Here is a 27,814-nt window from a genome sequence, read left to right as displayed (position 1 = left end):
AGGCACTTTTTGCACTCCCAAATAGACACCGTAATTGAAAAATGACGTGTTTATTTTTTTATATAACCGTATGGCTATGGCCGCGAACGACGGCGTTAGGAGTGGCACAGCTCGAAGCTCGAAGGCGAACGTTGAGGCGAAGATTGCGCAGTGAGTGTCGGGCGGTCGACGCGTGCTCTCGTTTATGTGGGGGTTTGCTCTCCGCTGATGGTCCTCCTGGAAGAAGACGACGACGTCTGACGGCCGCAGCCATGATCTCCACCGTCATCTCGCGGCTCGTCATGTCAGTATCGAACCATTCTCCATCTCTCCATTTCTCTTTCATACTATTATGTACTTTGCGTATCCTTCGTTGACATATAAATCGGCGCGAGTCTGAGTCCGTTGACATTGACAATTCGCCAGCCGTTGTTCGATATCGATGCGGTCTCAAGGCAGCCTTTTGCCGACCATGACCGCCGCTCTAAATTTCCACCCTTTGTGTTTTTTTTTTTTTACTTTTTCTTTAATTACACACTCTTTGTTGCAATATATAAATACAAAACGATAAACATACATACATGGAAAATTTTCATACTACCTACCGAATTATTTTGCTCGTCATTTCTTAAAACATAACATTATATTATATATGCATATGTATGAGCTATAATATATTTTAATAAGATAGTGAATACAGGTTTGCTTTTTGGAATAATCTTATATATATTGTACGTGTGTGTGTATATTTATGTATTTTATATGGCGATAAACTCGAATAAATTTACATCATACGAAATTTTGTGGCCGTGACCAAACAGTTTAGATGCTTCGTAATAATTATGTCTATATTATACGTAATTCTATTCGTGGTTAATTATTCAATTACCGTTGTTATGCTTTGTTTATGTTTTTAGTTGTTTGTGTGTGTGTGTGTGTTATCGATTTTGCCTTCTCCGTATTACATATAGATATGTTGCGTTTGAATTTTATACTTCATTGATTACTCATTTGTGAACAATAAATATATAAAGAATGTGTAAATTTGCGATTAAATAATAATAGAAAAAAATCGGCAGTTACATACATACATATAGCGTGAGCTTCATATGAGTGATTCTAATGTAGTGTATGTATGTATGTTTTTTTTTTCGTTATTTTATATAACGAAGTATACATATATGATCTGTTGCTGATCGTGAAATTTGATAATCTTTGAATGATTTAAAAATGCTCAATATAATCGAGTCATCGAATTTATTGTTTATCGATAGCTTAATTTAATTCATTTTTCAATGTAACATTTAATTTATTTTATCAGCAAAATATAGTCAATGTATTTGATAGGCATTGCATTCATTGTTTATCAATAGTTTATTTAATAAACAATGAATAGTATTTCACTTTATCTCATCACTTTTCTTAATTTTATTAATTTACATACATATATCAATATCGAAGCTTATTCTCTTCAAAAAGAAGTATATACATTTGTATGTATATTTTCATTCAAAAATAATTTATAAATATTTTAATAAAAATAATTTACACATACATACATATAAAATATATTTTCATGAAATATTTCACATAATATTAAGTATATATATTTTTTATTTATATAAAATTTTTAATAAATTTTCAATTGAAAATATAAATTCTTCAGTATAAAACTTTTACAGGTCATTTTTGGGGTAGCACCATTAAATTATATTTGTTTCTTGCGTTAATAGATACATATTTAAATATCACTTTAAAGAGAACTCTTAGACAAAAATATATACATAAGTATGCGAAATTTCAGATCGATTTGACGATTGAAAATGACTCAATTGAAAAAGAGACACATGCCAAACTAAATAAAAGCTTTTTTAATACTAAAAATCTTAAATATGCCTTTATTAGTGTGGGATTTAGTTTAGTAACTTGTTGGAATGCATGTATGAATGATCAGGTTGGTATGCATGAGTGGAATGAATATTGAGGTTGGTAACATGTAATGTGACAGATAGATCGTTGTGGCGCTCAATGTTTTAAACCACTTAATGAGTGTCATCCTTCTCTACCACTTATGTTTTCTGACAATCAGATCCTACATTAATAAATTGCCATGTATAGCTATGATTTTTATGTTTAAAATATTACATTTTTATACCCTCCCCCCGAATGCACTATGTAGAGGTTGCCTTTATTATTTATCGTTATTGTTATTTTTGCTGACAATACATTTTATTTCTTATTTTGCTTGAAATTTCTAGAACATTTTTCAGGTATTGAGCGCATATCATTGAAGGCCGTTTTACATACAATTGAAATCCAATTGGTGTACCAAATTATGCAATTTTTCACCACATTGTATGATATACATATTTCGACATGAAGTTTTCAACGATTTTCTACACTTGATATTGTATATGGGTTTGGAATTATGTTCCTGAAATTCGATACATAGAATTGTACAAAATTTCTATTTTCGGCTCTGAATTCTCGCTTAGAAAAGTGAGTGTCTCCGTCTGGAATTTCAGCCGTGCTTTTTCGTCTTCTTTAAATTCCAAACGGCTTATTTTGAGCTTCAAACTACTGGAATGGTTTTTCCGCATCGTCATGCAATATCAATCAAATCAAGTAGGTAGAATGTTTCATCCAAAAGTGTCAGCAAGTGTGCACCCACAAATTTTGTATACGTAATTTGTTTTCAAGCACTGACATGGTATTTGAAGTCGTTTTACAATTTTAACAGTTTAACCTCCCGCAAATATATATCCTTTTTTCGGGTGTTAATGAAAGTTTCACGAATCGATACATCCGACCGTGACCTCTATGTACTATGTACTATGTAGGCATGTAGATTTGGGCAAGTGATGTGATTCGTGTTTTTGTTTTTTTTGCTTTCATGATAAGTACCCACGAAGTTTTGGAACCATATTTAAAATAATATGTATGATTTGGTAATTGGATTGTACTCACAAGTTATAGTCAGTGCTATCGTTTATATTCAAAAGTAGTGTTGTGCCTGTTGAAATTTCACGGGTGGTTTTGGTTTTTTTTTGAAAATTTCAGGGTGTATTATAAGTAAAAATTACCTACCTATCTACATATAAACAATATAAAACACCAATAGAAAAAAATAATTAATTAATTACAATTAATTTCAATAGATGACGCTAAATGCCGGTGAAACTATTTTCCTAGAAGAAATATTGGTAGCAAACAGTATATATACGGTCGTATTTTTTCAAATACATATATTTAATTTAATATTTATATTTGATTGTTTAATTTGAAAAAAATGGTAAAAACTAACTAGCTACATATAAACAATATAAAAATTAATTAATTAAATAAATTTTAAATAGACGAACATTGATGTATAATACAATAGATCCGCCCTCACGTCTTATACTGGTCTCCCTTTTGGCGCATGCAAAATACATGGCGCATGCACAGTTTCTCTCGGTAGGTAGGTAGGTACCGTTGCGTCGTAGGGAAAAAAAAACATTTTTTTTCCCAACTTCCCCGCTAGTTAAACCCCCCGCACCCCTCAGTTAGTAAATACATGATCTCCGACCAAAAGCACACGTCAGGGCCCATCTTGTGTATTATACATCAATGTAGACGACGCTAAATGCTCAGAGACTTTTTACCTTAGAGGAAACATTGGCAGCAAACAGTATATATACAGCCTTTTTTTGATTCGTTATTATATTCGTACATTTTGCTGGCAGTGTTTTAACTGTGACGTACATATGTCGAATCGAAACGACTATTATACTAGCGTTATCGCAGACACACAGAATAGCGCTATTATATATATTATATGAGTGTTGTACCCGATGACATGTAATCGCATCGGTGTTGGCATATTGTTATTAAATTGAAAAAAATGTGTCGTCGGTCATGTGTTCGATCCCCACGCGGTCGAATTTTTTTCAAATACCTTTATATCTTATATAATATATTTAATTTGATATTTATATTTAATTGTTTAATATGAAAAAAAAATGCTAAAAACTACTTACATGTAAACAATATGAAACACCAATAGTAATATTAATTAATGAAATAAATTTTCAATAGATGGCGATAAATTCTCTGCCAAGCGGAAACATGAGTAGCGATCCGTATATATAGAAGTTTTTTCTTTCTTTTGTTATTGTATTCGTGTATATATCTTGGCAGTGATTTAGCTGTGACGTACATATGTATGTTGAATCGAAACTACTATTATAGTACGGTGAGCGTTATCTCTGACAGACAGACACACATACAGAATAGCGATATTATATATATGTACATATATGATTATGTATAACTAATATGCACGTGATCAATTTCGAATCTGTAGATTGCATATTCTTGAATAACAATAGACTGATTTTGTAACAATGCCTTTTATTCGACCGAGGTAAATCATTCAAATAGTTTTTGCCTTTGTCTGTATGTCCTTCCGTTCGCTAATTGCACTTTGAAAGCGTGCTGCGTTGATTGTTCTACAATTTTGATACATTTTAGTGCAATTGATGATGATTATTTCGTTCGCGATTTTATTAACCGTGTGCCACATAATGAGTTCGTGACGGTTTTTCCCTCAATTTTGTGAATTTTTTTGTAAACGCTAATGTCGTTTTCATTGAGGTGTCGAAAGATTATGAAATGATTGTCATAATTTGAATCAAAGTCTGATTCTCTACTGCTATTTAGATTGTGTGTTGGGTAATTGTGCTGGATTTTGAATTATATCAAATTAAGGGATGGAGGTGGGGGAGGTATGAATTGGAACGGACAGGTGGAACGTACAAGGGGAGGGCAGGAAAGGAATACAATTAGACAAAGCTATGGAAGCATATCACCGCTTTTATGTGTGCAACGCGCTTGTCATCGTTTCTACGTAATAATAAATTAAAAAGTTGGGTTTAAAAGAGTTGTGGGTATAGAGCATTTGTCTGAAGCATACGAGACATTGAGCTAAACAAGGCTGTGGTAATGGTGAAAGATGGATAGTAAAAAGTGCTCTATTTGTACCCAAGAGGTCATGCGTGTAATAAAGCAAGGTCCTACCAAATGCACGACAAAAGTATCAATTTGGATTGTAAGACCCAGTATATTGTGAGAGGGTTTTTGTTTTCAGCAAATGAATTTCTCGGATAGTACCCAAGAGAAAACAAATAAGGCAAATTTAGCATCTAATGAATCTGAATTACTCTCCTAATTGCCAAATGGGATGAAAGTTTTATCGCCATGTTAAAAAAAAACGAAAAAAAGAAAGCTCTCGATATAGGAAGTTTAGTAGATCGTTTGTTTGTTTTTTTTTTACTAAAATATTCTGCATTTGAAAGAGTTTTATTTCAATCCAAGGTGTTGTATAAAAATTTTATACAAAAGAATTGCTCAAATGGTACTTAAAACATTAAATCAGGTCGAATGGACTTTGATCACATGAACTAATGATAATGATGGATAAGTTGAAAAAACTTTAACCTATCAGATGAAGTTAAAAGCCTAGGCACGTGCTGTCTAAATAAATACAATTAGTTCGTGAATTTAAATGGGGTATGATAAGAGGCCCTCAAAAAGTGTCTCAAATATAATGCAATTGTTGACGCTATAGTATGGGGTATCATCTTTCAACACAATGCGCTAGTTGAATCACAGCAACAAGCACTTGTGCAGCCTCCATTTTCCGTAATTTGAAAGGTCTATCTCCATCGTAAGACCCGAGGTGTTGTATAAGAATTTTAGATAAAAGAATTGCTCAAATGGTACTTTTAAAACGTTAAATAAGGTCGAATGGACTTTGATCACATCAACTAATGATGGTTAAGTTTGAAAAACTTTAACCTATCAGATGAAGTTAAAAGGCTAGGCACGTGCTGTCTAAGTAAATTCAATTAGTACATGAATTTAAGTGGGGTATGATAAGAGGCCCTCAAAAAGTGTCTCAAAGATAATACAAAAGTTGACGCTGTACTATGGGGTATCATCTTTCAACACAATGCGCTACTTAATCACAGCAACAAGCACTTCTACAGCCTCCGTTTTCTCGCTCCGTCGCATATTGTAGTATTTACCAACGTTATGATTTAATTTTGGCGTAATATCAAGTTCCCCTTTTGTTTTGCATGTGCGATTGGTCAACGCGTTCCCGGTCTATTTTTACAGCAAGCACTGTACCCGTGCTCAGTCTGCGAGCGTAGAAGACATCTCTACCCAGTATCTTTTCGCACATGTCCAGACACGCACACCTCACCTCACCCGAGAACTATCAGACTCAGCCAAGACCAACCGAGCTCAGTACCCACAACTATCGATCGAACGAACGGCGAGCGAGACTGCCGTAGAGCGACACCCAGCACGACCGAAAGAAAGGGGGCTGAACCTTCCCGAGATCAGGCCGAGATAGCTCCACGTTCAGTAACCTCGAGTTTAGGGACAGCCCGTGTCTGTACTCCTATTTATAGGCCGCATCCCGCTGCAGCTTCAGAGGCTGACTCCGAAGATCGTTTCTCGTTCAGTGTCGAGTGAGTGGTATCGAAGCGCGCACCACTCGAGATAATTAGACGTAGTAGTATATAGTATAAATAATAAGTAAAATACTTCGACAGGTGTAACATACGCCAAATTACGCCTTGACACGGTTCGAATCCCGTATAAGGAGACGAAACCTGCCCTCGCCTATTCGTTCACAATAACATCAGATAGATCAGTCCCGCGTAGATCGGTTTCGCGAGTGCTCGTATCATTGTACTGTGCCATGTCTTACTTGGAAAAACCCGATATTCGAATCACTATTTATTTTGAAGATCGCGTTATTGTTATTTACATTTGATTTGTTTTGATGTGATAGCTTGCTTGCTGCAGTCCAATTAGATAGTTTGCTAGACTGGAATAAGTGTTTAATTAGGGAAGCGGTTCACTCCTTTCTTTTGTATCCTTTCACGATGCTTCCTCTACTTTTGGTCTTTTTTTAGCTTCTCTCGATTTTTTTTTATCATGTCTGAATTGTTTGAAATACAGTGTATAGCAATGTTTTGTAGGAGTTTGAATCATAATCCCGACAGATAAAATACCCAATGGCTGAAATCTTTATAGGCAAAATATCAAAATGATCTGCAACTCTGTCTAAATACAAATTTTAGGTGTGGGGCACTGACTATGAAAGAGGACTCATTTACTTAGGTTAAAAACACACTGAGTGGTACGGAACGGCATGTCCTTGGCTCCCAACTGTGACAGTGGGTTCGGGTCTAAAGCGAATTCGGGTGTAGTTGCACGTGCAGAGTGCATTTCTCCTAGATTTCTTCAAATATGGGATTCTCTGTTATTGATGACTGTCAATAAATACAAGGGTAAAATGTCACCGAAAACACTCCAGGTACTGTGTACCATGTATATGGGCTAGGGGTGCTGCGTTTTTTCGCATGTTTGATAGTATCTAAAAAAAAAACACGTACCACGTACCACTCAGTGTGTTTTCGCCGTTAATTTTTCTAAGGGAAAGTCGCAAGATAATACCTGGGGTAGTAAATTATAATTGGAACACATTTAGTCCTACTTACATAGTTGTATTATTAGTAGGACCTACTCTGTTTTTCTACGTTGTTTGTTAAATTAATACAAACAGATCTACTGTTTAGTAAACTAAGCATCTTGCAGATGTTACCATTTTCTGAAGAATTCTGATGCCCTACAAACTATGTTTATAAAACCCAAACCAACCTCACTCATTTTGGTTGAAATCTAGTTGAAATTTTATCTGCTGGTTTGGATTCTGGTTAAGTATATACATAGTTGAGTTGGTCAGAAATTTCGCTTATCAGGTTTTTAGCCATTCGGGACTTTAACTCGTTGAAATCATGATCAATGCTTATTATTATGTAAATGGTTTCACGACGAACATCTCCGGACAAAGCTTCTAACGACATAATGTCCACGACAAAATGATAACGCTACTAAATGGGTACGGACAAAACGCGACATAATGTTCGCAAACAAAGCATTCATACGTTCAAAAACTAATTTTTTAATGAAAAAAATATACACGAATTCAATAAAACGTGTGGTTACGAACATCTATATAAGTCATTTGACAGATTAATAAAAAATATATAATCGAAGTTTCATCATAAATGAAAAACTCTATGATGTCACCATACGTTTTATTGAATTCATATTCGTTAATTATTCATTAAAAAAAAATGGTTTTTGAACGTATAAATGTTTTGTGTATGAACATTATGTCCCGAGAACATTTTGTCCGTAACCATTTTGTCTTAGACGTAGTGTTGTTCGAATTTTTGCCGTTATATGTATGTTTGGACGTTTTGTCGTTAGACGTTTCGTTGTGATACCAGTTGAGTTGGTCAGAAATTTTGCTTATCACGTTTTTAGCCATTAAGGATTTTAAGTCGTTGAGGTCATGATCAATGCTTATCATGTAAATATGTAGATAGTGCTTACTTAGAAAATGTATAAACAATGCCTTTGTCCTTTGTTGTATTTATATGAAGATTAAAGTGTTAAACCAAACAAAAAAGTTTTTGCTACTTCCTTGAAGCCGAAAGTTGCGGTTTGGGCTTAAATTATCCACCAAACACTCGAATGATTCACTGGGTAGTCCTCTCATACACTCGAATGCGTTGTGTATACGTATTTTACAGAGACAAAGACGACCGAAATAATTTATTCCGGGTTTAGAGGAGCAACAGAGCGTGTTCATGAGCTCATGCGAATGCATATATGTATGTATGCGTGTATGTGGTACTTTCATGACAGGGGTGTCTAAAACTTTCGAGTGCGAATTTGTCGGTTTGCAACTCCACGTTTTATATAAAGGTATGACGTATTAAAAACGATTGTGGGTTGTCGATAGATGGAACCTTTCGGAGCAACTCGTGTTATGTACGTAAAAAGTCGTGGGTGTATTATGTATGTGCTGGATCCAAAACATGTGAATGCACTTTTAATCGCGAGGAAGTTCAGAAACCGAACGAAGATACGTACATACATATGTACATCTATTAATAAAGCAGTTTCGATTGTGATTCTTTGAGGAGTTGAAGAGTGGGCGATCAAGTGTGGGTCCATAACTTCCAATTAATTGGCAGGGAGTTGTAATCAGTGCGAAATTCGAGTTCGAAGTTTTGATTTACTGTTTGTTTTGGGATGTATTTGATCTAGAAATTCGTTGGTAGGAACTTTAATTAGGCTTTTGTCTGCATGAAATGCATTCGGAGCATTTAAGAATGCTCTTCGTCTAGTTTATTTGCAAATTGTGTTCTGCAACTTGTTTTGGAGTTTTTTTTTTGTCTACAGATTGGTTTCCAAATAATGGAAGTAACACCTTTATGTATTTGTTCACGTTTGGAAATTCTTCGGTTTGAATATTAAATTTCTTTCCGGTACAGAGTGATTCATATTTAGACGTGGCATTTTGTCTACGTTCGCATACATACATACGTAAATATGCCTTTATGACTGGAGTGTTTTATTCTGAAAGGTCTCTCTGGCCATATTATTGGCCATTCTAGTCAGTATTGTCTTCGATATTGAAATGCTTTCGTTTTGTATATGCTTAATAATAAACTTCTATACAAACTGATTCATTGTTAGAACCTACTAATATTTTGTAAATAGAATCATACATATGTAGCTCAATGGTTAGTGTATAAGGGCCGGGCCACACCTTGCTACTTTGTCAGCCGACTAGTTGCGCGACACGAAAAAAATGTATGGAAATGTGAGCGACAAAGACGTTGACGGGTGTGGCATTTCCCATCTAACTGCATGTATTTGTCAGGTCGCCCTCAAACAAGTCGCTCGCAAGTCGCACGGTGTGGCCCGGCTCTAATGCTATTAACTGAGTGGTCTCATGGGTTCAATCCCTGGCCAGACCTTGGATATATGTGACTCCAGGTCGATCGTTTCCTACCCGAGTTTGCCGATATATCTCATTTCATTGTTAAAACGGTTCCAAACGATTTAGCATCCTATCCCAATTTTTCACCATTATTTGAATACAATTTAAAATTTATATTTATATTTATAATGATGTTATAAATTTATATAAAGTACATATCTACAAATTTAACCAGTGGCGTGGACGAGTGGCTAGCATATTATGCTTTCGAGCAGAGTGGTCACGAGTTCAGAGTGAGTTCGAGTCCCGCTGCTGGCCAGATTTTGGTTTGTGACTCCAGGCCGAACGTTTTTTTTATCAGAGTTTGCCATTTTTTTCTGATTTTAATTTAGACGGTTACTGTAAAATTGGCATTTCCTATCCTATCTCTCTTGGAAATCTCAAGTTATTCAGCGTCTTGAGGTTCGTCGATTTGTATAATAAATATGCTGCAAAAATTTCTCCATATATGTCACTGTGGATATTTGTATGAATTCGCATTGTATAAATGCTCGTATTGATTGTATTGGTCGTATTGTATCTGTATTAGTACACTCGTCGCTTTGGAGCGATCTGTAAAGGCGAGTGTTCATGTTCTATGAAATAAAATAAATTTGGGCCAAAGGTACCGTCTTGGGGCAAAATTTGTAAATATATATTTTTAAAAAAATAGGCGAGTTTCCGTACTCAAGCCTTTTGTTTACTACTTAATTTTTTCCATTCTCTTTCGTCTTATTTATTCCCTATTAAGTAGTTAATGTACATATGTACCTGTACGTTCTGATTTCGTTTACATTCTCTTGGGCAGCAGTTTTTATAGCTTTTGAGCCTTCTTCTTCTTCTGGATTAAGTTTTTTTCGTTCCAGCCTTTCATCTGTATATATTCCTTGGATAATCTGTCCAATATTTATTGTGCTTGTTTCACTTTCGTTTCGTCTTGGTAATATCCAAGTCTGAGCTTTCCCCATCTAAAACACTACTGGATAAAAGCTTGTTTGCCTTCCATTAATCTACATATGTATATATATAGTTATATATCGTTTGATTAAGTTTTTCATTATCTATTCTGTTTTTCTTGAGCAACGTAAGCAGATAATTTTGAAAGTAATTTAATTTATTTTGCTAAACCATAGAATTCCTGCTTTAATCTATTTTATTCCACAATGTCTATTGTATCTTTCTGCTTCATTTTGTAGTCTTTTGGGTATCATCCAAATACGCATTTTATCCTTACATATATAAAATGAAATCGTATCTGAATTCGTCATATTATGATTCGAGAATATCCCCTTCTTTCGCACTGATTCAAAGGAAAATGCTTAAACTTTTCATGAGCTGAAGCAAAACAGTATTAACCCTTTTTATTTTGAGATTATAAAAATCATATTTATGCCAAGTGTCGCCAGAGCTATTTAAATTCAATATATTTCACGTGCCGTATAACGAGGTAACACCAAAATTGTCAAAGTTTTAGCATTCGTGTGCTCATATTATATGTACTTTAGCATCACTAATCTCTTTCTCCTGTAAAGTTTGAGCTTTATTACAGTCGTATTTCATTTAAATTCAGTTCCTCGTAGGTGGCCTGTCGACTGGAAGCCAGTACCGTTTAATTTTACTCCGTATCTGGGTATGTTGTCGCAATATCATCATCATCGTCACGGTACAAGGCACAAGGAACGCCAATACTGTTAGCTCTGTACGCACACTTCCGTTTTGCTATTTCGCCCATATATATGTACATGATATTACCAACGGTTTCTGATGTACACATGTAGTAATTGCCATTGTTGGAAAATCATAATTGCCAGTGGTTAATCAGGACATGACTGTTATTGTTGCTGCACCCAGGCATTTGCAAAGGTTACATCCACACTCGGGCAAAATTATTCGAAGCGTTAAAGGTAGTCTCTCCAAATTTGGTAGGCTTCGGGTATCCAGAGATGTGTTGGCGTGAGGAGAATGCATCCTCGCATGAGCTCATTTGAATCCTTGGAGTACGATTTTAATCTTCTCTAGACGTTTACTTTAGTTTTCGAATATAAATTGATAGTGGATAGAAAAAAATTGGAATGTTTCCAATGCCAGAAAAAATATTTTAGCGGTCATCGTTAACGTTTCTAACGTCAACAGACACGACACGTATGACGTATTCGCAAATAGGAGGAGAAAGCAAAGAAAGGTTACCAATTTTTGGACTTGTTAAAGTTTTCCAATCGTGCTCGTAAAGTATTGATTGATCTGTTTTGGGTCCTGTCTGCTCCATGTGCTTCGACCATATTTGGAGTGATGTATGTATGTGTTTACATCTTTCTGTCTACTTGTAACTACAAACAGCACAATTTGGAATATATTTGTATTTCATTAGTGTGGGGTTTAGTTTTATAACCTAGAAGAATGCGTGTATGAATGATTAGGTTGGCATGCATGAGTTGAAGCATGGTTAAGTTGTCATTTTGTAATAAACGATACATAATGTTGTAAACCGCTCAACGAGTCTCATTTTATTGTACCGCATGTGTCTCCCGACAACCAGATCCTGCAGTAGTTACAATTTTGGACGCCAATCAAAATGGTGCATCCAAATCTCGTGTAATTAATCAACTGTCAGCTTGAGCATAATCGAGTATATTCTTTTTATTTGTGTCCTTGTCTTGTCTTTTTATATGTGTGCTATATTTGAAGGTGCAAACACAAAAGATTTTGTGCTGTGAGAATGTACCACTTAGATTTCTCTTAATGCGGGGATTTGTCGGCAGAACCTAAAGAAATTTTGGTAACTATAGTTTGTCTATTTTAGGTAGACAAGTTGCTGGTCTCTTGTAGGGCTTCCAAGCTGGTTTAAACCGAAACCGAAAAGCCGGCTTTTTGACCATTTTTCAAAAAACCGAAAGCCGGCTTTTCACTGTTTTCAATGTTTTTTCCTCAAAATTAACAATTATGAATTTCAAATTTCTATGAAAGATCAAAATAAATGATTATATCTAAACTCTCTTAGGTAATAGGCGTATATTTCTTTGAACAACAAAAAAAGGTACAGCACTTGGCGGTTTCTTTGAGATTTAGTAATGGACGAAAACCAGGTCATAAACTAATTCGAATCGAAACAACTATTATACATAGTACGGCGAGCGTTATCTCAGACAGACACACAGACGGAATAGCGATATTATAATATATTTATGATAAAAAAAACTACGAAACAAATGAGTTCTTTTTAAGACAACTTTTGCTTTGTAACTATAGGTTTCCCATTTGAGCCGTATTTGGTCTTATTCTTAGTGTGAACTAGTTTCAACTTGAAATACGCTTCCTTATACCATTTCTGCGATAGTATAAAAGTCGATTTCAATTGAAAACCACTTCTCCAGCATGTTCACAACCATACGTCAATACTACTAATAGGACGACAGTTTCACTTTCGCCAATGAACCTAATGAACTGCTAAAGTGGATGCATTAATTTTGTTCTCTCGAACGAGAGCGCGTGGGAGATTCATTGTGCTCTTATATAATATATACCTATCTATATATAATGTAAAGCGTCGTTCACACTTAATTCATTTAGCTGCAGGTTCTGGGTCTATCGATCGAATTATGTGCGTTTTCATATTGGCCAATGGTATGCGTTTGGTCGTTTCATTTTAATGTTTCGAAACGCAAACGATCGATTGGAATCGTAGCGTGTGTTTTTCTCGGTTACTATTTTCATATTGTGCTGTAGCTAGCCCACCATCTGCTCCGAGCTGTGCCCAGAGCTTGTTTACAATGAATGATCTTCAGAAGGATGCATAAATCGATTGGGTTTTATTGATGTTCGAAGTGGAATGGATTGAATGAGCTGTAGCTGCATTGGTTGATTGTGAAGGTTGCTTTTGGACGATGAATCATTGTTGCATCAACAGATGTCCTTTCACTGTGTGCATATGGTATTTCAATTCATATTCATATCTTGGCATGTGGTTTGCTTCTTTTTGAATCGTTAATTGAGTCTGATTTTGTTTTTAATTGATCCAACTTTGGTAAATACCAGTTTTTTGCATAGCTATATACAATATTCCATATTTACAAAATAATTCCTAACTGAAGGTTGAAGATCTTTATCTCAGAGAGACATGTAGACATTTAAATGAAGTAGGAATCAATGAAGAAAGTTAAGAGCTAAATTCTACTACTAGGTTTTCAATTGAAGCATTTTAATCAATATACGAGAGCATTATTTCAATTTTCACCAATTTACTCCAATTTCTTCTTGTTCAGTTTACTTGCTTGTTGCTTTTTGCTATAACTGGAAATACTTTCTCTGGGTTACTTTTTTACTTATCCGGAAAGCACACCCTAGCCAGTTTAATCGAGTTTTTTTTGTGATTATTGTGTCATCACGCTTCTACTACTTCTCTGAGAAAAACCATTGTCTACTTGCATTCTCGTTTTATCATAATCAAAAAATTCAATTGTATTAACCTTTGGACCAATCTGTTAACATTTGCTTCTTGCTTTTAAGCTTATCTTTAGTTATATAAAAACAATTCATCTCAAACTTTCAGCTAAAGTTTTCAAAGGTCGACCCAGAAGATTAAGGAATTTAAACTTTTCTATTCGTATGTAGATAAGAAGTATGATATTGCATGGCTACTTTCAATTGCTTTGTCAGATGCTCTAAAATTACCAACGATGATTGCCGTTTAAGTTATGCTGCATTTGATTGCTATCAAGGCGATCCTTTGTAGAGCTGCAGGCACGTCTCCATCCTTAACTGGAGCTAATTTGAGAGCAGCTCGGCTAAATTAGATAATTGAGTGGTCCTCAAAGGTGGTTCAAAGACACCTAACCGACTCTGCACAGTCGAATATATGTATATCATGTCAAAGATTTTATATTCAAGGCTTTAGTACTGCGTAGAATAGGAACACGTTTTGCAAGCAAGCTATTACGTTTCAGAATGTACCTGTATATTTATCGACATACTCGTTTACCGTGTTATTTAATTTTAGTGTAGAGTTAATAGTTGTGAACTTGATATTGAAATCGACACTGTTCAGAGCAAACATGAAGCTGTGGTGTAAATCGACCTGTACAATATGAGTGGTTTTGGTTCGGCGGACGCGGGGAAAACAATTCATCCATGACAACTCTACAGTGACCCACCCTGGCACGGGTTGACTCTAACATGCACTCGACTCAGTTGGGTTCACCCTATTTTAGGAGAAGGGACCCCGTGTTGCGCTTCTCAAACATCTCCGAGATCAAATCTATAATCAATCGGTACGAGACCAACGATAAGATAGTCGCCAAGGCAAACCCCGTAATTCAAAGACCGGCCTCGTACTATGGCCAGGAGAATATGATCGTGAAGTCACAGGTGTTGGTGGAGAAGTATGAAGACTCCCGCTCAGTCGCGTCGGACGAAGAGCTGGAGCAGATCTATTACGATGATAATAAGTCGTCTTTGAGCCGTGGACCGTTGAATACGGTTTTGAATCTCGTTTTGTACTGCTTCAAATGTTGGATCGGAGTCGGCACTGCTAGTTTTACCCTGATGTGTGTCGCAGCTGCCTTTCTTCTGCCCAGAATATTGACTGATCTTTTTATATATCCTTGTTGCAGACTTATTTTTGGTACCCTTTATCCTGCATATGCATCATATAAGGCTGTTAGGACGAAAAATGTCAAAGAATATGTGAGTATTGCACTGTTATTGTAATTTTTTATAATGGAAAATCTAGCCTACATACACACTAGTGTAGTTGGCAATTTGGATTTTAAAGTCAAAATAACATTCATGGAAACATTGTGTACTTGTAATAATGTTCGGTACACTTTTATTTAAGAGTATTGTATATTTAATTCCAATTTTAAAATCATACACATACCAAACAATGAACTTATGTATTTTTTATTTGTTTTCAGGTAAAATGGATGATGTATTGGATAGTGTTTGCGCTGTTCACATGTGCTGAAACATTCACAGATGTCTTCTTTAGTTGGTTCCCATTTTATTATGAAATCAAAATTATTTTAGTATTTTGGTTGTTGTCGCCGGCGACCAAAGGATCTTCAATTCTATATAGAAAGTTTGTCCATCCAGCTCTATGTAGACGGGAACAGGTAATATTTTTTGCATTATTCCCAATATGAATGTCAATTTGTATATGTTACAGTCCAAGTGTACATTTTGTTCGTTCATAGACACATACATATGTACATAGATGGCTTGGTGCACAGATATTGTATGTCCATTTTTGAATTTGTATCGAATTTTAAGTTTGTAGATGCTGTACACCAAGCCATCGATATGTACTACATAGTTTTATTCATACACAAACTGATCTGGCCAGTTATAGTGTACACAAAATAACAAATTGATAAACGAACTACACATGTAGTTTGTTCATGCAGACTATTACGCATAAGTTTAAGTAACGAGAATTATAACAATGCTGTAATGTGGTTTCCAAAGGATTTCCAATTTGAAATACTTGACGTTTTAATATCTCAAAAGTTTTGGCAGCTAAATGTTTCTTGCAACTTCTGGTGGCAGTCTATTTTAAGATAGCTTTTGACTGTTAAAGGTCTATTCATAATATTCGGCACTACAAGTCAACATCTGGGCACTAGAGAAATGTGATAATAATAGAAGTGGCTTTAGGCATCATAGTGTTGTAAGATTTCGGTATGGCTATCGCCATACTTAATTAGTTTCCGTCACAGTCGTCTTTGGTGTGCATTGTGCAACTTTTAACGATGCACTTCCTCATCTTGCGATTAATATGAACAAATGTTTATCTGACATACGTCAAACACTAAACACCACACATGACTATGGCGGAAACTGATTAAGTATGGCGATAGCCATACCGCAATCCATTTATTTTATTATTATATTTCTCTGCCTAGTACAGTAGTGTACGGAAAAGTTTACTTCCATTAATACTATACAGCAGTGCACGTTCAAACTTATTTTAGCCGAGTGCAAGGCAAAATCGGCTTATATGTACATTACAGAGCGTGACGATACGGCGCAATATTGCTTGCGTCGAATCAACATTTTCACAATATGACGTTTTCGAAAATATTTATATGCGCATGCGCACTTTCGTTAGTACGCGTATACTATGACGTCAGATCATGTTACGAATATTTTCACAGTGGCCAAAGAAAACCGGTTTTGGTTGATACGTTATGGTGACATGTACTGCTGTATAGTATGAATAGATTGTGTCAGCTACTGCTGTTACGTCTACGCCACGTACATATGAATGTATGTACCAAAGAATACTTTTCGTACTGCTGTTTACTGTACTTGCCGGTCTGTGCTAGAATGAATTTACCTTAATTCTTAAACCAAAATCAATAGTTCGTGTATGAACAAACTATGTAGTATGTTCATGAACATATATGTATAGAGAACACTTGGACTGTAACATACATATGCAGTTTTTGATTGTTTTTTTTTCTTTTTTTAGGAAATAGATGAATATATTACAAATGTGAAAGAACAAGGTTACCATACTTTCTTCAATTTGGGAACGAAAGGAGTTAACTATGCCACAAATGTTATTATGCAAACAGCAATAAAGGTCAGTACATGATATTATTTAACTGTTCCATTTGAAAATGTTTTTAATTTCTAACATTTTCTTTGTTATATTAAACTTCCCTTTGTTTAAAAGTTTTAAAATTTCCAATTTAATATCAAAAAGGAATGAAGTTTTTTATTTTAGGAAAGGTGTATAAATGTCGTTGAATCTATATTTGTTTTTTTTATTACAATATATAATTTGCACTTATTATTTTTATCTGCCCACATTTTTGTATGGCTTTGATTTTCTTGACTATGTGTGCTTTCTTTAAATCAAAAAAAAAAAAGCATAAATGTTCACGTAAATATTGATGCACATCACTGAGTGTTTTAACCGTTTTATTCCTTTTGTGCATGTAATTTTTATTTCTTGACGATTTGCATATGTATTTGAAGTTTATAAATGTGCTTGAAGTGCTTATAACATATTTTTTATCCACGTATGAAATACTATATTTGTATATACTATGTATGTTTATAAGAATTTTTCGTGTATTTTTAATGCTTAGTCAAGAATTTCAAAATGATAATTTTTAATAGGACTTACATACAACGAGTGAATAGTTTAAAATACTTTTTCCTAATTTATAAATATTCATTGCTTCAACATAACAATCGAACGGTTATAATAACAGACTAATTTTAATTTCAGGATAAACCGTCCTAACAGTTAATAAATTGCATTAAAATTAGCAAAATTACAATTTTAATCTAATTCGCAATTAACATATATACATATATAATTGTGCTATAAATTAAAATGAAAAAGTACAAAAAAAAACGTTTTAAATTTTAATAAGTATATTTTATAATAACTAGTGATAATAGAGTGTAATCAAAATTTTTATGTAATTTAAAATATATGACAAATAAATATTGTAAATCATGTATATGAATTTTGTGCTAGTTTAATTTTAACTTTATTTTATTGTACCGTACAGTCTTTTCATCTCATAATGGCATATTTTATCTCATTTACACTATCAAAAGGGATATATTTCCTTTAAAAAGTCTCCCCGTGTACACGTATTTGTTTGCTATAGATTTAAAATCTGTCTAGTAGAGGTTTTAAAATACGCCTCTGTGAGATAAAAACAGTGTACTTGAATTTCGATTGGTTTTTTGCATCAGACTTTAAGTATTCAAAATACGGTCGCATCGCCAACACCGTCCGCAAGACGTCCATTATCTTCGTTGCCGAGAGAAGCCTACTCTCCCGAACCAGTTCGAATTCGAGATTCGCCTTACTCCTCTCAAGACGTTCCCGATCTGATCATGTTTGACGAGACGGACAACATGCCTCTGTCCCAATTTAAGACCGAGTCTATGATTATTTCCGACGACGACGCTCCTATAGAACCTACTCCGGTCGCGAAACAGAGGCAGACCCGTAAAAAGAAAAGCACAACTGTGACGAAACGATCCACGAGCGTTGGAAGGAAGACCAGGAAGCAGACGGCCCTCGAAAATGACAAGAATTTAGTGATATAGATTTAATTTTAACCGTAGTACATATTTGTGTCCGGCACGCACATATTCTTCTGATTGTGAATCTACATACATTGAAATAATAATAACCTCGAATCGAACGATCTCGTACTTGTTGCATTTTATATACATATGAAGTCTGTGATTTTAAAATACGTACATAATTTGTAAGACCCCATTTATTTGCCTTTTTTGTGTGACGTGATTTAATTTTTTTACTGTATTTCTTATGTGGAATCAAATTCATGACAAATTGGGTGTGAAAAATGTTGATTTTTATTTTATTTTATGAAAGTGACATTATTTTTATGCTTTATTTTAGTTTAATAATTAGTTGATACAAATTTTATTATGTATAAATATTCGATGTAACTAAATTTCATGCTATTTTTTTATTACTTACAAGGCTTTATTTATATGTTTCACTTCGCTAATGATTCAGACATTCTTTCGATCTGTTTGAAACTTTGCCATTTTGCGCTGTTTGGTCACCGATAGCAATTTAAATCGATTCTGATAGTTCGATGGTGAAAAATAGTCCTAATATACACGTCTAAGTTTGCGAAAATTTAAGAGATCTTGACGTTTAGTGATCAATAGTCTTATATGTTTGACTTTTCGCCACCCAATTGTTTAAACGCCTATAACTTTATCTTTTTCACATTATATCTTATAAAATTTGCATTATCTCTCATATATATGTTTTTATTATTATTACAATCGATATTAACATTGCTTTATATTTGATATTAATTTTTTAACTATCGTTAATGCATTAAAACATTTCTAAGTCACTATAATTAATACATTCATTGAAGATAACAAATTAACAAGAATAAAATTGAGGCTCAATTTTGACATTTTTGCCCATATATTTTGTCTTGTTTTCATTTAATTTTATCACTATTGTAAATAAATTTATGTGTAATGATTTTTTTTTTGAATATATTGTTTTAATTTGATTTACCTTTCGTTTATAATTTATGAAAAACCATATTCAATTAATAATAATCCTTTGTAAATCCATCAAATTTCAGCTACATAATGTCATCTGCTATAAAAAAAAAAATAGCTTTTTAATCTGCTATAAAAACAAAAACAGAATAACGAGAATAATCAAACCTACAGATCTTTTCAAATATGAGAATGAAATACATATATTATAAAATTTCAAAATATTTTTATATTATAAACTCATATTTTAAATGAGCTGTAAATACGTATAAAATTTTAATTTGGCTTGAAATTTCTTAATTTTATTTAGCACACATGTTTAATTTGCTTTCTATAATAAAAAAAAATGCATATGGAATGGAATAGATGATTATAACTGGTAGTTTATTTAAGGCACTTGCAAGGTGAGTCATGCACGTTATTCTATTTTATTTTTCCCACCCCTTGTGTTAATAACAAATATATTTAATTTACACACAATGCACATATGTACGTATATTATATACATATTTGTAGATGCATCGTAAAATCTTACGTGTGATTTCAGGGCGGAGGAGGATTAGTACAGCAGTTACGTAAAAGTTACAGCCTGTCAGACTTGTCAGCCTCCGAAGACCACGCCGACAGTCGCACTCCGCAAGAACTGGACGATGCCGGTAACGTCGTCGCAGTTGCTGACCCCAGATTGGTCAGGAGAGCAGTCTCCGTCCGCGGTCGCAGTCCTCGCAATGCGAGCTCGCCGAGAGTCGACATGTTTTTCCCCGAGATGGATCACGTGGGTCACAACGCGAGAGCGGGGCGGGATAGTGTAAATTTAGGGTAATGATGAATGCGATCAGGTCGGCTGTATTGTATCGGAAGTGGCTCTTGTATAAACTGAAATGATGGTTGTTTCAGTCACATTAGATCATCGGAAGATATTAGTGCGTCGTACATACCTGAAAGCTCAACGGAAGAGGATTCCTTAACGAGAACGTCATCCGTCGGTGGATCGACGAGGACTCGTAGTAAAGTCACTCGGAGCACTTTCACGTCTATCAAAAGGCCGGGGGCTGCCGAGGTCAGTCGAATACAATGCAATTGAAGGGCTATAGCTTTATAAGAGTCATATCTGTTTCTTTCATCCTGGATGTATGTAATTTCTTATACATTTTGTATCGTACAGGTGACCCTTCATTAACACTTGATAAGCGTGCGCTTTTTCATTTCTATCTGAATGCTTCAATATATCATATATTACATATATAATGTGTGTTAATTTAAGGTTTAAATGTACTAGTTTAAGGTTTTTGTTTATTTGGTCAGTATTTTATTAAACTTTTAGTTAGTATCAGAGTTGTCAGTGATAGATAGTTAATGATCAGTGAGAATCTATATATGTGGTAGAGATTGCTGACAGATGACACTGTTCAGGACCACGGTTGGGATGTGGCGGTTGAGGTGAAGATCAAACACGTGCGTTTTCAGTCATGTTGTTTATTAACCCTTTGCCCGCGGCAATAAATATAGCGAACAAGCCCTGTACGAGGCACCTTTTTTGCGAATTTTGCAATCGAGTTTTCGACCTTAAATACAGATTTTAATATTTACTCATGTAACCAGATATGTTAATCAACACATAAAGTATTATTTTAAACAATAAAATACATTATATATGTATCTCGTAGTTTTGACTTAATTGTCAAATAATCATTCTTCATACAATTGAGACGTATCGTCGCCATTGTTCAACAGACGTGACGTCACATAAACGAGGTTTCAGTATGGTTCCACAAAAAACTGATTTTGACTGGTATATATTCATTTTAAGCAAATTGAATAGATGGCATTTAACTCTCAGTAATATATTCAACCAATTTTGAAACTTAAAACAGTTGAAATAGGCGCATATAAGGCTCAAAATCCCGTGCAAAGTTCAGAAATTCTATGGAAGACTACAGCGCTACAGACTTGTCGCCCAAAGCTTCCATAGAAGACGGCCGCGGCAAACGGTTAAGACGATACGTGCGGAGGTTTAGCGACCAACCGCGCGGAGCGCAGGTCCAACTGCGACAAACCGTTACATCCCCTTTTCATCCCCTTCTCACAATCAGTCGTCACATAATCTTTCTCAGCCATAGCCCATACATCAGCCTTTCGTTCAATTCCACCCCTACATATATAAAAATCAATGTTTGCCTGTCTGTCACGTATGCGTTCCTATACCATTCAACCGATTGCGATGAAACTTACATGAGTTATTGTGCGCATGCCCGCGATGGTTTCGAGAAAATAGGAATGAGTGGCATTGCAATGCAATAATTTCAAATATTTTCGCATCGCTACCTGCGTTGTTAGAGTAAAACAAACAATTGAGTAATTTCAAATGTGTTCGCCGCCTGCGTTTTTCCGACAAATTATCATTACTGTAATTTAATTTGATTATTAAGTATTAATTCGAAACTGAAACATTCACTTATCAAAACACATCGAGAAACGGGAACGGGAATTGCATGCGGTATTGTGGCATTGCAACGCTTGCCGGGTTCATCTAGTGATAGATAAATTTTAAATTCTATAATAGCATATAATCCTTTGTTTCCGGTAAATTTTTCGAAAGCAATTCATTCAACCACTTCATCGCCATAAGTATTTAAGGCTATGCAAAACCACAATTGCATAATTCTGGTTATAAACTGAATTGGAAACAATATTGACCATATAGTATTTATACTGACCGAAAATATACACGATACTGAACTAAAAGTATATTTATACTGACCAAAAATTATGTTTATGCCGACCAGAGTCGATATAAATACTGACCATTATTAAATGACCATTGTTAATAAAATACTGACCATTTGAATAGAAGTCCGGCGTTAAAAATTTTGCTTATAAGGTGATGTTTTGATTAAATTTTGTATGATTTTTTTTTTTTAGTTCTATATCATTAAAGTTCTATCACTTTATTCTATGCTAAATACATATATATTATAATATAGCATTGTTGTTACATTTATTTACATAAGAGATGCATTTAATCAATTAAATATAATTAAACTATTTAAAAGTTCCAATATTTAAGCGTGTGATTTTGTTTTTCCTTTTTAAATGTTGTTTTATTTTGTAATGAATGTTTTATATACATATTTTAAATGTAAAATGTTCAGTCTTGATTTTTGTGTATTTTATACAATTTTTTTTTCTATTCATGTGTGTACTTATATGTATTTATACGGGAACACTTTTGTACTTATTTTTATCGTGCCATTATTTTGTGTTAGATTTATACGAGAGCGACATAGCTTGTATTTTTATTTTTTATTTGAAGGATGGTGATGTAATCATTGAGGAAATAGACGACGAGCAAATTCCATATTTTGTCGATGCACTTCCGAATAGTTTAATCACACCTGATGGTTTAATAATGAATAATATCATACCGTTAGACCAGTATTTGCAATTCATCACTGCAAACAGCCCTCCGAGTCCGATCAATGTCGAAGACGAGCGCGAAGCTAATTTCGAAAAGTATTTAGAATTGAAAAAGATATTCGATACATTCGAAAGCCAACATAAAAACGAATCTTCTAAACAGGAACCAATTCCTGATGTAGTCAAGGAAGATAAAGATGTTGAGGTTAGTATCAAAAGTGAGGAAGTTGTTGAATTGCCTCAAAAAGTTGTCGAAAATATAACCGTTGAACCAAAAGTTGAATCATCAAACGATGATAATTCAATCGCAGACAAACCTAACGCAGATACTTTGGAACGATCAAGCATCGGAGCTTCTCTATTGAGTCTAAGTACCGATGTGGACGATGACGATGGTGAGGGTGATTTTACTACCCCGCCTGGTTCTCCGAATGCTTCGAGTAAACATAAAAAAAGACGTGCTCCTCCTCCTCCTCCGAAAATTACAGTGAAAACTTCAAACGAAGCAGAAGAAACTGCATCGATCAAAAGCGATCGTCGTGATTCTTTAATAGAAACGAAGAGTGTCTCCGACACAGAGTCGATAGACAGTACGTCAAAACTCGCCGAGAGTGTTTCTCCGCAAGCGAGCACCGAGAAGGATAAAAGCAAGAGTAAAAGTCGAGGCATATCGAAACTTTTACACTTGCCGTCCAAATTAGCCTTTTGGAACAAAGGCGAAGAAGCCAAGAACGAGTCTAACTTTGACGGAAGCGAATTCGGTTCAACGGTCGACATCAAAAGTATCAGCAACTTCCAAGAGAACAACGATAAAATCGTCAGTAATATAGATAGTAATATTTTAGCTTTGAAAAAGTTATCATCCTCGATAGAAAGCATCAACGATGCTTTCGAAGACGCCAATGAAAGTCCTACATCCGACGTTCAATCAGTTCCTTCCGAAACTAAAGATATAACAATCAAACCGGTCACAACTCCGGAACAGGGTTCCGAAACAAAGCCCGGAAGCTCAGAACACGTTACGTACATACCGTTAAAGATGGAACCTCTAGTTTTGCACACCGAAAGCAAATGCACCGAAGTTTAAACACCCGGCGAAGAGTCGCCGAAAGCAATACCCACGTCTGATCTGCCCGAATATTGGTCTAACATGTATGAAAGATTTATTACTTATTTTTTGGCTTCTACTAACAGTCTGGTTTTGTTTTACCGCGTACTAAAACAAAGCACGAGATTTTTACCGCGTCGAAGAGCATACGTGAATTTTGGCATGTGCTTGGTTTGAAACGTTTTCAAAATCTACGATTTTCGCTACGTGGAAATCTATTCGTAATGATTATATGCATAGCATGTTCCTCGTTTATATACATACATACATAGATGGTATTTTGTCAAGATACCAATGTGACTGACATTTGGCCTTCTCAGATTGGTGCAGAGAAGTGGTAGCCACGGAAGCATGTCGATTGAATACAGTTTGAAGTTTGCTCCTGTGGCTTCCGCTATTGTAGTGTTTATATAATATTATATTATAGCATTTGTATTAGATATTATATATTATATATATCGCGTCCTTAGAGCTCAATAGCGATGGTTCTTTGTAACACTTGCCGCCCTGTGATGGATAGCGAGTGACCAAGACTTATATTTTATTTTGTTTCTCCAAATATAGTGAACGCAGGGTCTTCATATTTTTTAATTTATACCAGGAAGGCTTAACAGGTAAACCCAATACGCCTTCCTGGCCAGAAACATTGTACTTTTGATACAAATATTATTAGTATTATACAAAGCACATAAACACATATCGATTAATATCATTTATGGTCAAATATACATAGTAATTAACATCCACAGAGACATTTTTGGTCAAATTTGTAAATTTGCAGCATTTTATACAATTCAGTGAAATTCGAGATTGCTGAAAATTTGAGATTTTGCGAGAAAATGGGTAAGGTTGCCAATTTGTTGGAAGCGTTTCAATGAAAATCAGATAAATTGGCAAACTCTAATGGGAAAGGATCGACCTGGAGTCACAAATCCAAGGTCTGGCCAGCAGAAACCAGTGGGATTGAAACCCGTTCAAAGAATTATATGCTAACTACTAGTCTATTCAGCTGGTTCCTCATCAAAACCTCCATGATTCGAATTATGCTATTGCGAAATAAAAGCATTGATCAATATCAACAGAAATAATTATTTTCGCGAGAAGCTTCACATATGCAAGAGAGGGGGAATTCAGTACGCGCCGCGCTCAATGGTCATTGTGAGAATGATATCCACCTTAGAATGATGGCGTCATTTTATTGATTTCTTGCACTTATTTTATATTATTGGATGTTTAATACTTGATAAACTGACTTTTATAGCTAATTAAAATAATTAACCTCGCAGATTTTGCATTATTTTAACTTAAAACACATTTTTTTATAACTGGATGCTTGAAGTCCAGCACAGTGGGTAGTGTATTTTTTTTGCATAGTAAGGTAAATGTTTTTGGATTCTATTTTCTACTAGTATAGTATTTTGCACGTTGAAATTTCAATGGGTGGTTTTGGAAAGGAGTTCATATATGTATGATTGGAAGCTTTAAGGACGCGATATTATGTTTATATTTACTATACATATATAATATATACGATGACTGTTAATGCAAATTGTTTTGGTTCAAGAAATCAACATCTGTTCTATTTGACTTATTGATATGATTCATTAATATTTTGAATGGTTTTTTTGCATGTTTGCTTAGCCGATTGTATAGTGCTTGTCAATAATGTAGATAATCCGTATTTTTTTTATGATATTCCAGGTGTTGATCTCTAGTTCTTCTACCCTTCCACGAAGTAAAAAGACATCCAAGAGGAAGACTACATAAAATTCCATTACAGCTTATTTTTACCGTTTATTGTTACTACCCCCCCGTTGCTTCTTAAGCCTTTTTACGCCTTTTGACCAAGAAGAAAACAAACACCCTTTGATATTTTTATTTTTCTAGGGTGAATCTTTTAAACATAAATCCTTCATTGACGGGAACTCGAACATGACATTTTTAGGCTAATTTGGTAGTTTTAATCGACTGAAATTGCTAATAAACAGTTGTGATATGTTCTAGTATAATTGAAAAAATGTTTTTTTTTCATATGTGAATGTAAAGTTTTAGAATTTTATTTGTAATAACTTCTAGTCTTATGTATTTGTTCGATTAAACAATCAACCGGTACGATTTTTGTTGAACTTACAAAGCACATAAATGTGCTTAAAAATCAAATTATATGTATATCTAAATGTCGTCATGAAACAGTGACACGTAAATAGAAAGGAATTAGACAATATTTATGATTGTATTTTTATTTATGATTGACGGAATTGCTGTGGCATGCCTAATTTTACATATCTTGTAAATGTTTATATTGTATTAATTCTTCAAAATTGTATTAAATTATATTAAAATAATAAATACTCCATAGTGATTGAAATTATACGTCGAAATTCGTAAACGAAAAGTTTTTGTATAGTGATTAAACATTTAAGATTCTTTTTCGTAGCGTATTATAAACTTACCCTTAGTATTGTATCATTTTTTTTGTTGTATTATCATTTGGAAGTGGTAATGTAACGGAGATAGAGCTTTTAATCGAGTCTGAAAAGAATTACCATAAATAGAATGGACCATCTTTTCAACTACGGGAGACATTTTGCTGAAAACAATTCGCATGCATTTCTTGTATCACATTTTTACTATTATTTTTTTTGGTAATGTTTTGATTTAATGGATCTTTTGATGGTAGATTTTTGAAATGTATGATTTCGCTTCGAAGATATTTGTGCCAAAAGGTCTGTTAATAAAAAAAGATGGTATATGAAATGCCTGAGGAATTACAGGGTGTACAGATGTGTCGAGTTTATATTATTGTTATATGAAAATGCCGCTTTTTTGAAACGTTTTACATAATATGAAACTCTTCTCAAAATAGCAATACATATTTTATGAAAAAAAAAAAAAAAAAAACGCTTCTCACTTTCATGTTACATTGCCGTCGGGTAGGAATCGAAGCAAAGGTGCACAAATGTTCACACAAGTATTATATTATTGTTATTCGGTACAAAATTAAAGTATGTAAAATACAATTATCTATTCGAACGGATCGGACTTGCGTGCATTTTGTTTGCATCAAGGATCGCCGCAGATGTATTTCCGTGATGATTTTGTGTTGGATTTGTTGTGATTGATTTTGTTGGTTGAATTGATATTTGTATTTTGAATATATATTGAAGATTGTACGTTGGTTTTATTATAGAAAATGTATTTCCACTATGAGTGGTGCATATTAGGAAAATAAAATGAGATTTTCAACATGGTTTCGGCGTTTTAATTTTATTCTACCTACTGAATTTATTTTTTAATAATATCGAATATGTGTATTTTTAATAATATCGAATAATATATACATCATAAATAAAACAAATGTTATATGTATCGAATTTTTTAAAAATTAAATC

At 34.3% G+C, this 27,814-nt stretch overlaps 1 protein-coding gene across 1 annotated transcript; it reads left to right on the top strand.

Moving 5' to 3' along the window:
- Nucleotides 1–139: 139 nt before the first annotated feature.
- On the top strand, nucleotides 140–27,673 carry LOC143917802 (uncharacterized). Its single transcript, XM_077439391.1, has 8 exons — nucleotides 140–283; nucleotides 15,481–15,553; nucleotides 15,784–15,981; nucleotides 17,340–17,453; nucleotides 20,445–20,716; nucleotides 20,795–20,957; nucleotides 23,211–24,466; nucleotides 26,124–27,673. Exons 1-7 carry the CDS (start codon nucleotides 252–254, stop codon nucleotides 24,399–24,401), a joined length of 2,043 nt encoding a protein of 680 aa, XP_077295517.1. The 5' UTR covers nucleotides 140–251; the 3' UTR covers nucleotides 24,402–24,466; nucleotides 26,124–27,673.
- Nucleotides 27,674–27,814: the final 141 nt, after the last annotated feature.

Source organism: Arctopsyche grandis, chromosome 10 (genome assembly GCF_051622035.1).
Source record: "Arctopsyche grandis isolate Sample6627 chromosome 10, ASM5162203v2, whole genome shotgun sequence".
NCBI classification, from domain to species: Eukaryota; Metazoa; Arthropoda; class Insecta; order Trichoptera; family Hydropsychidae; genus Arctopsyche; species Arctopsyche grandis.
Note: the sequence above shows the minus strand (reverse complement) of the source record. Positions and strands in the feature narration are given on the sequence as shown.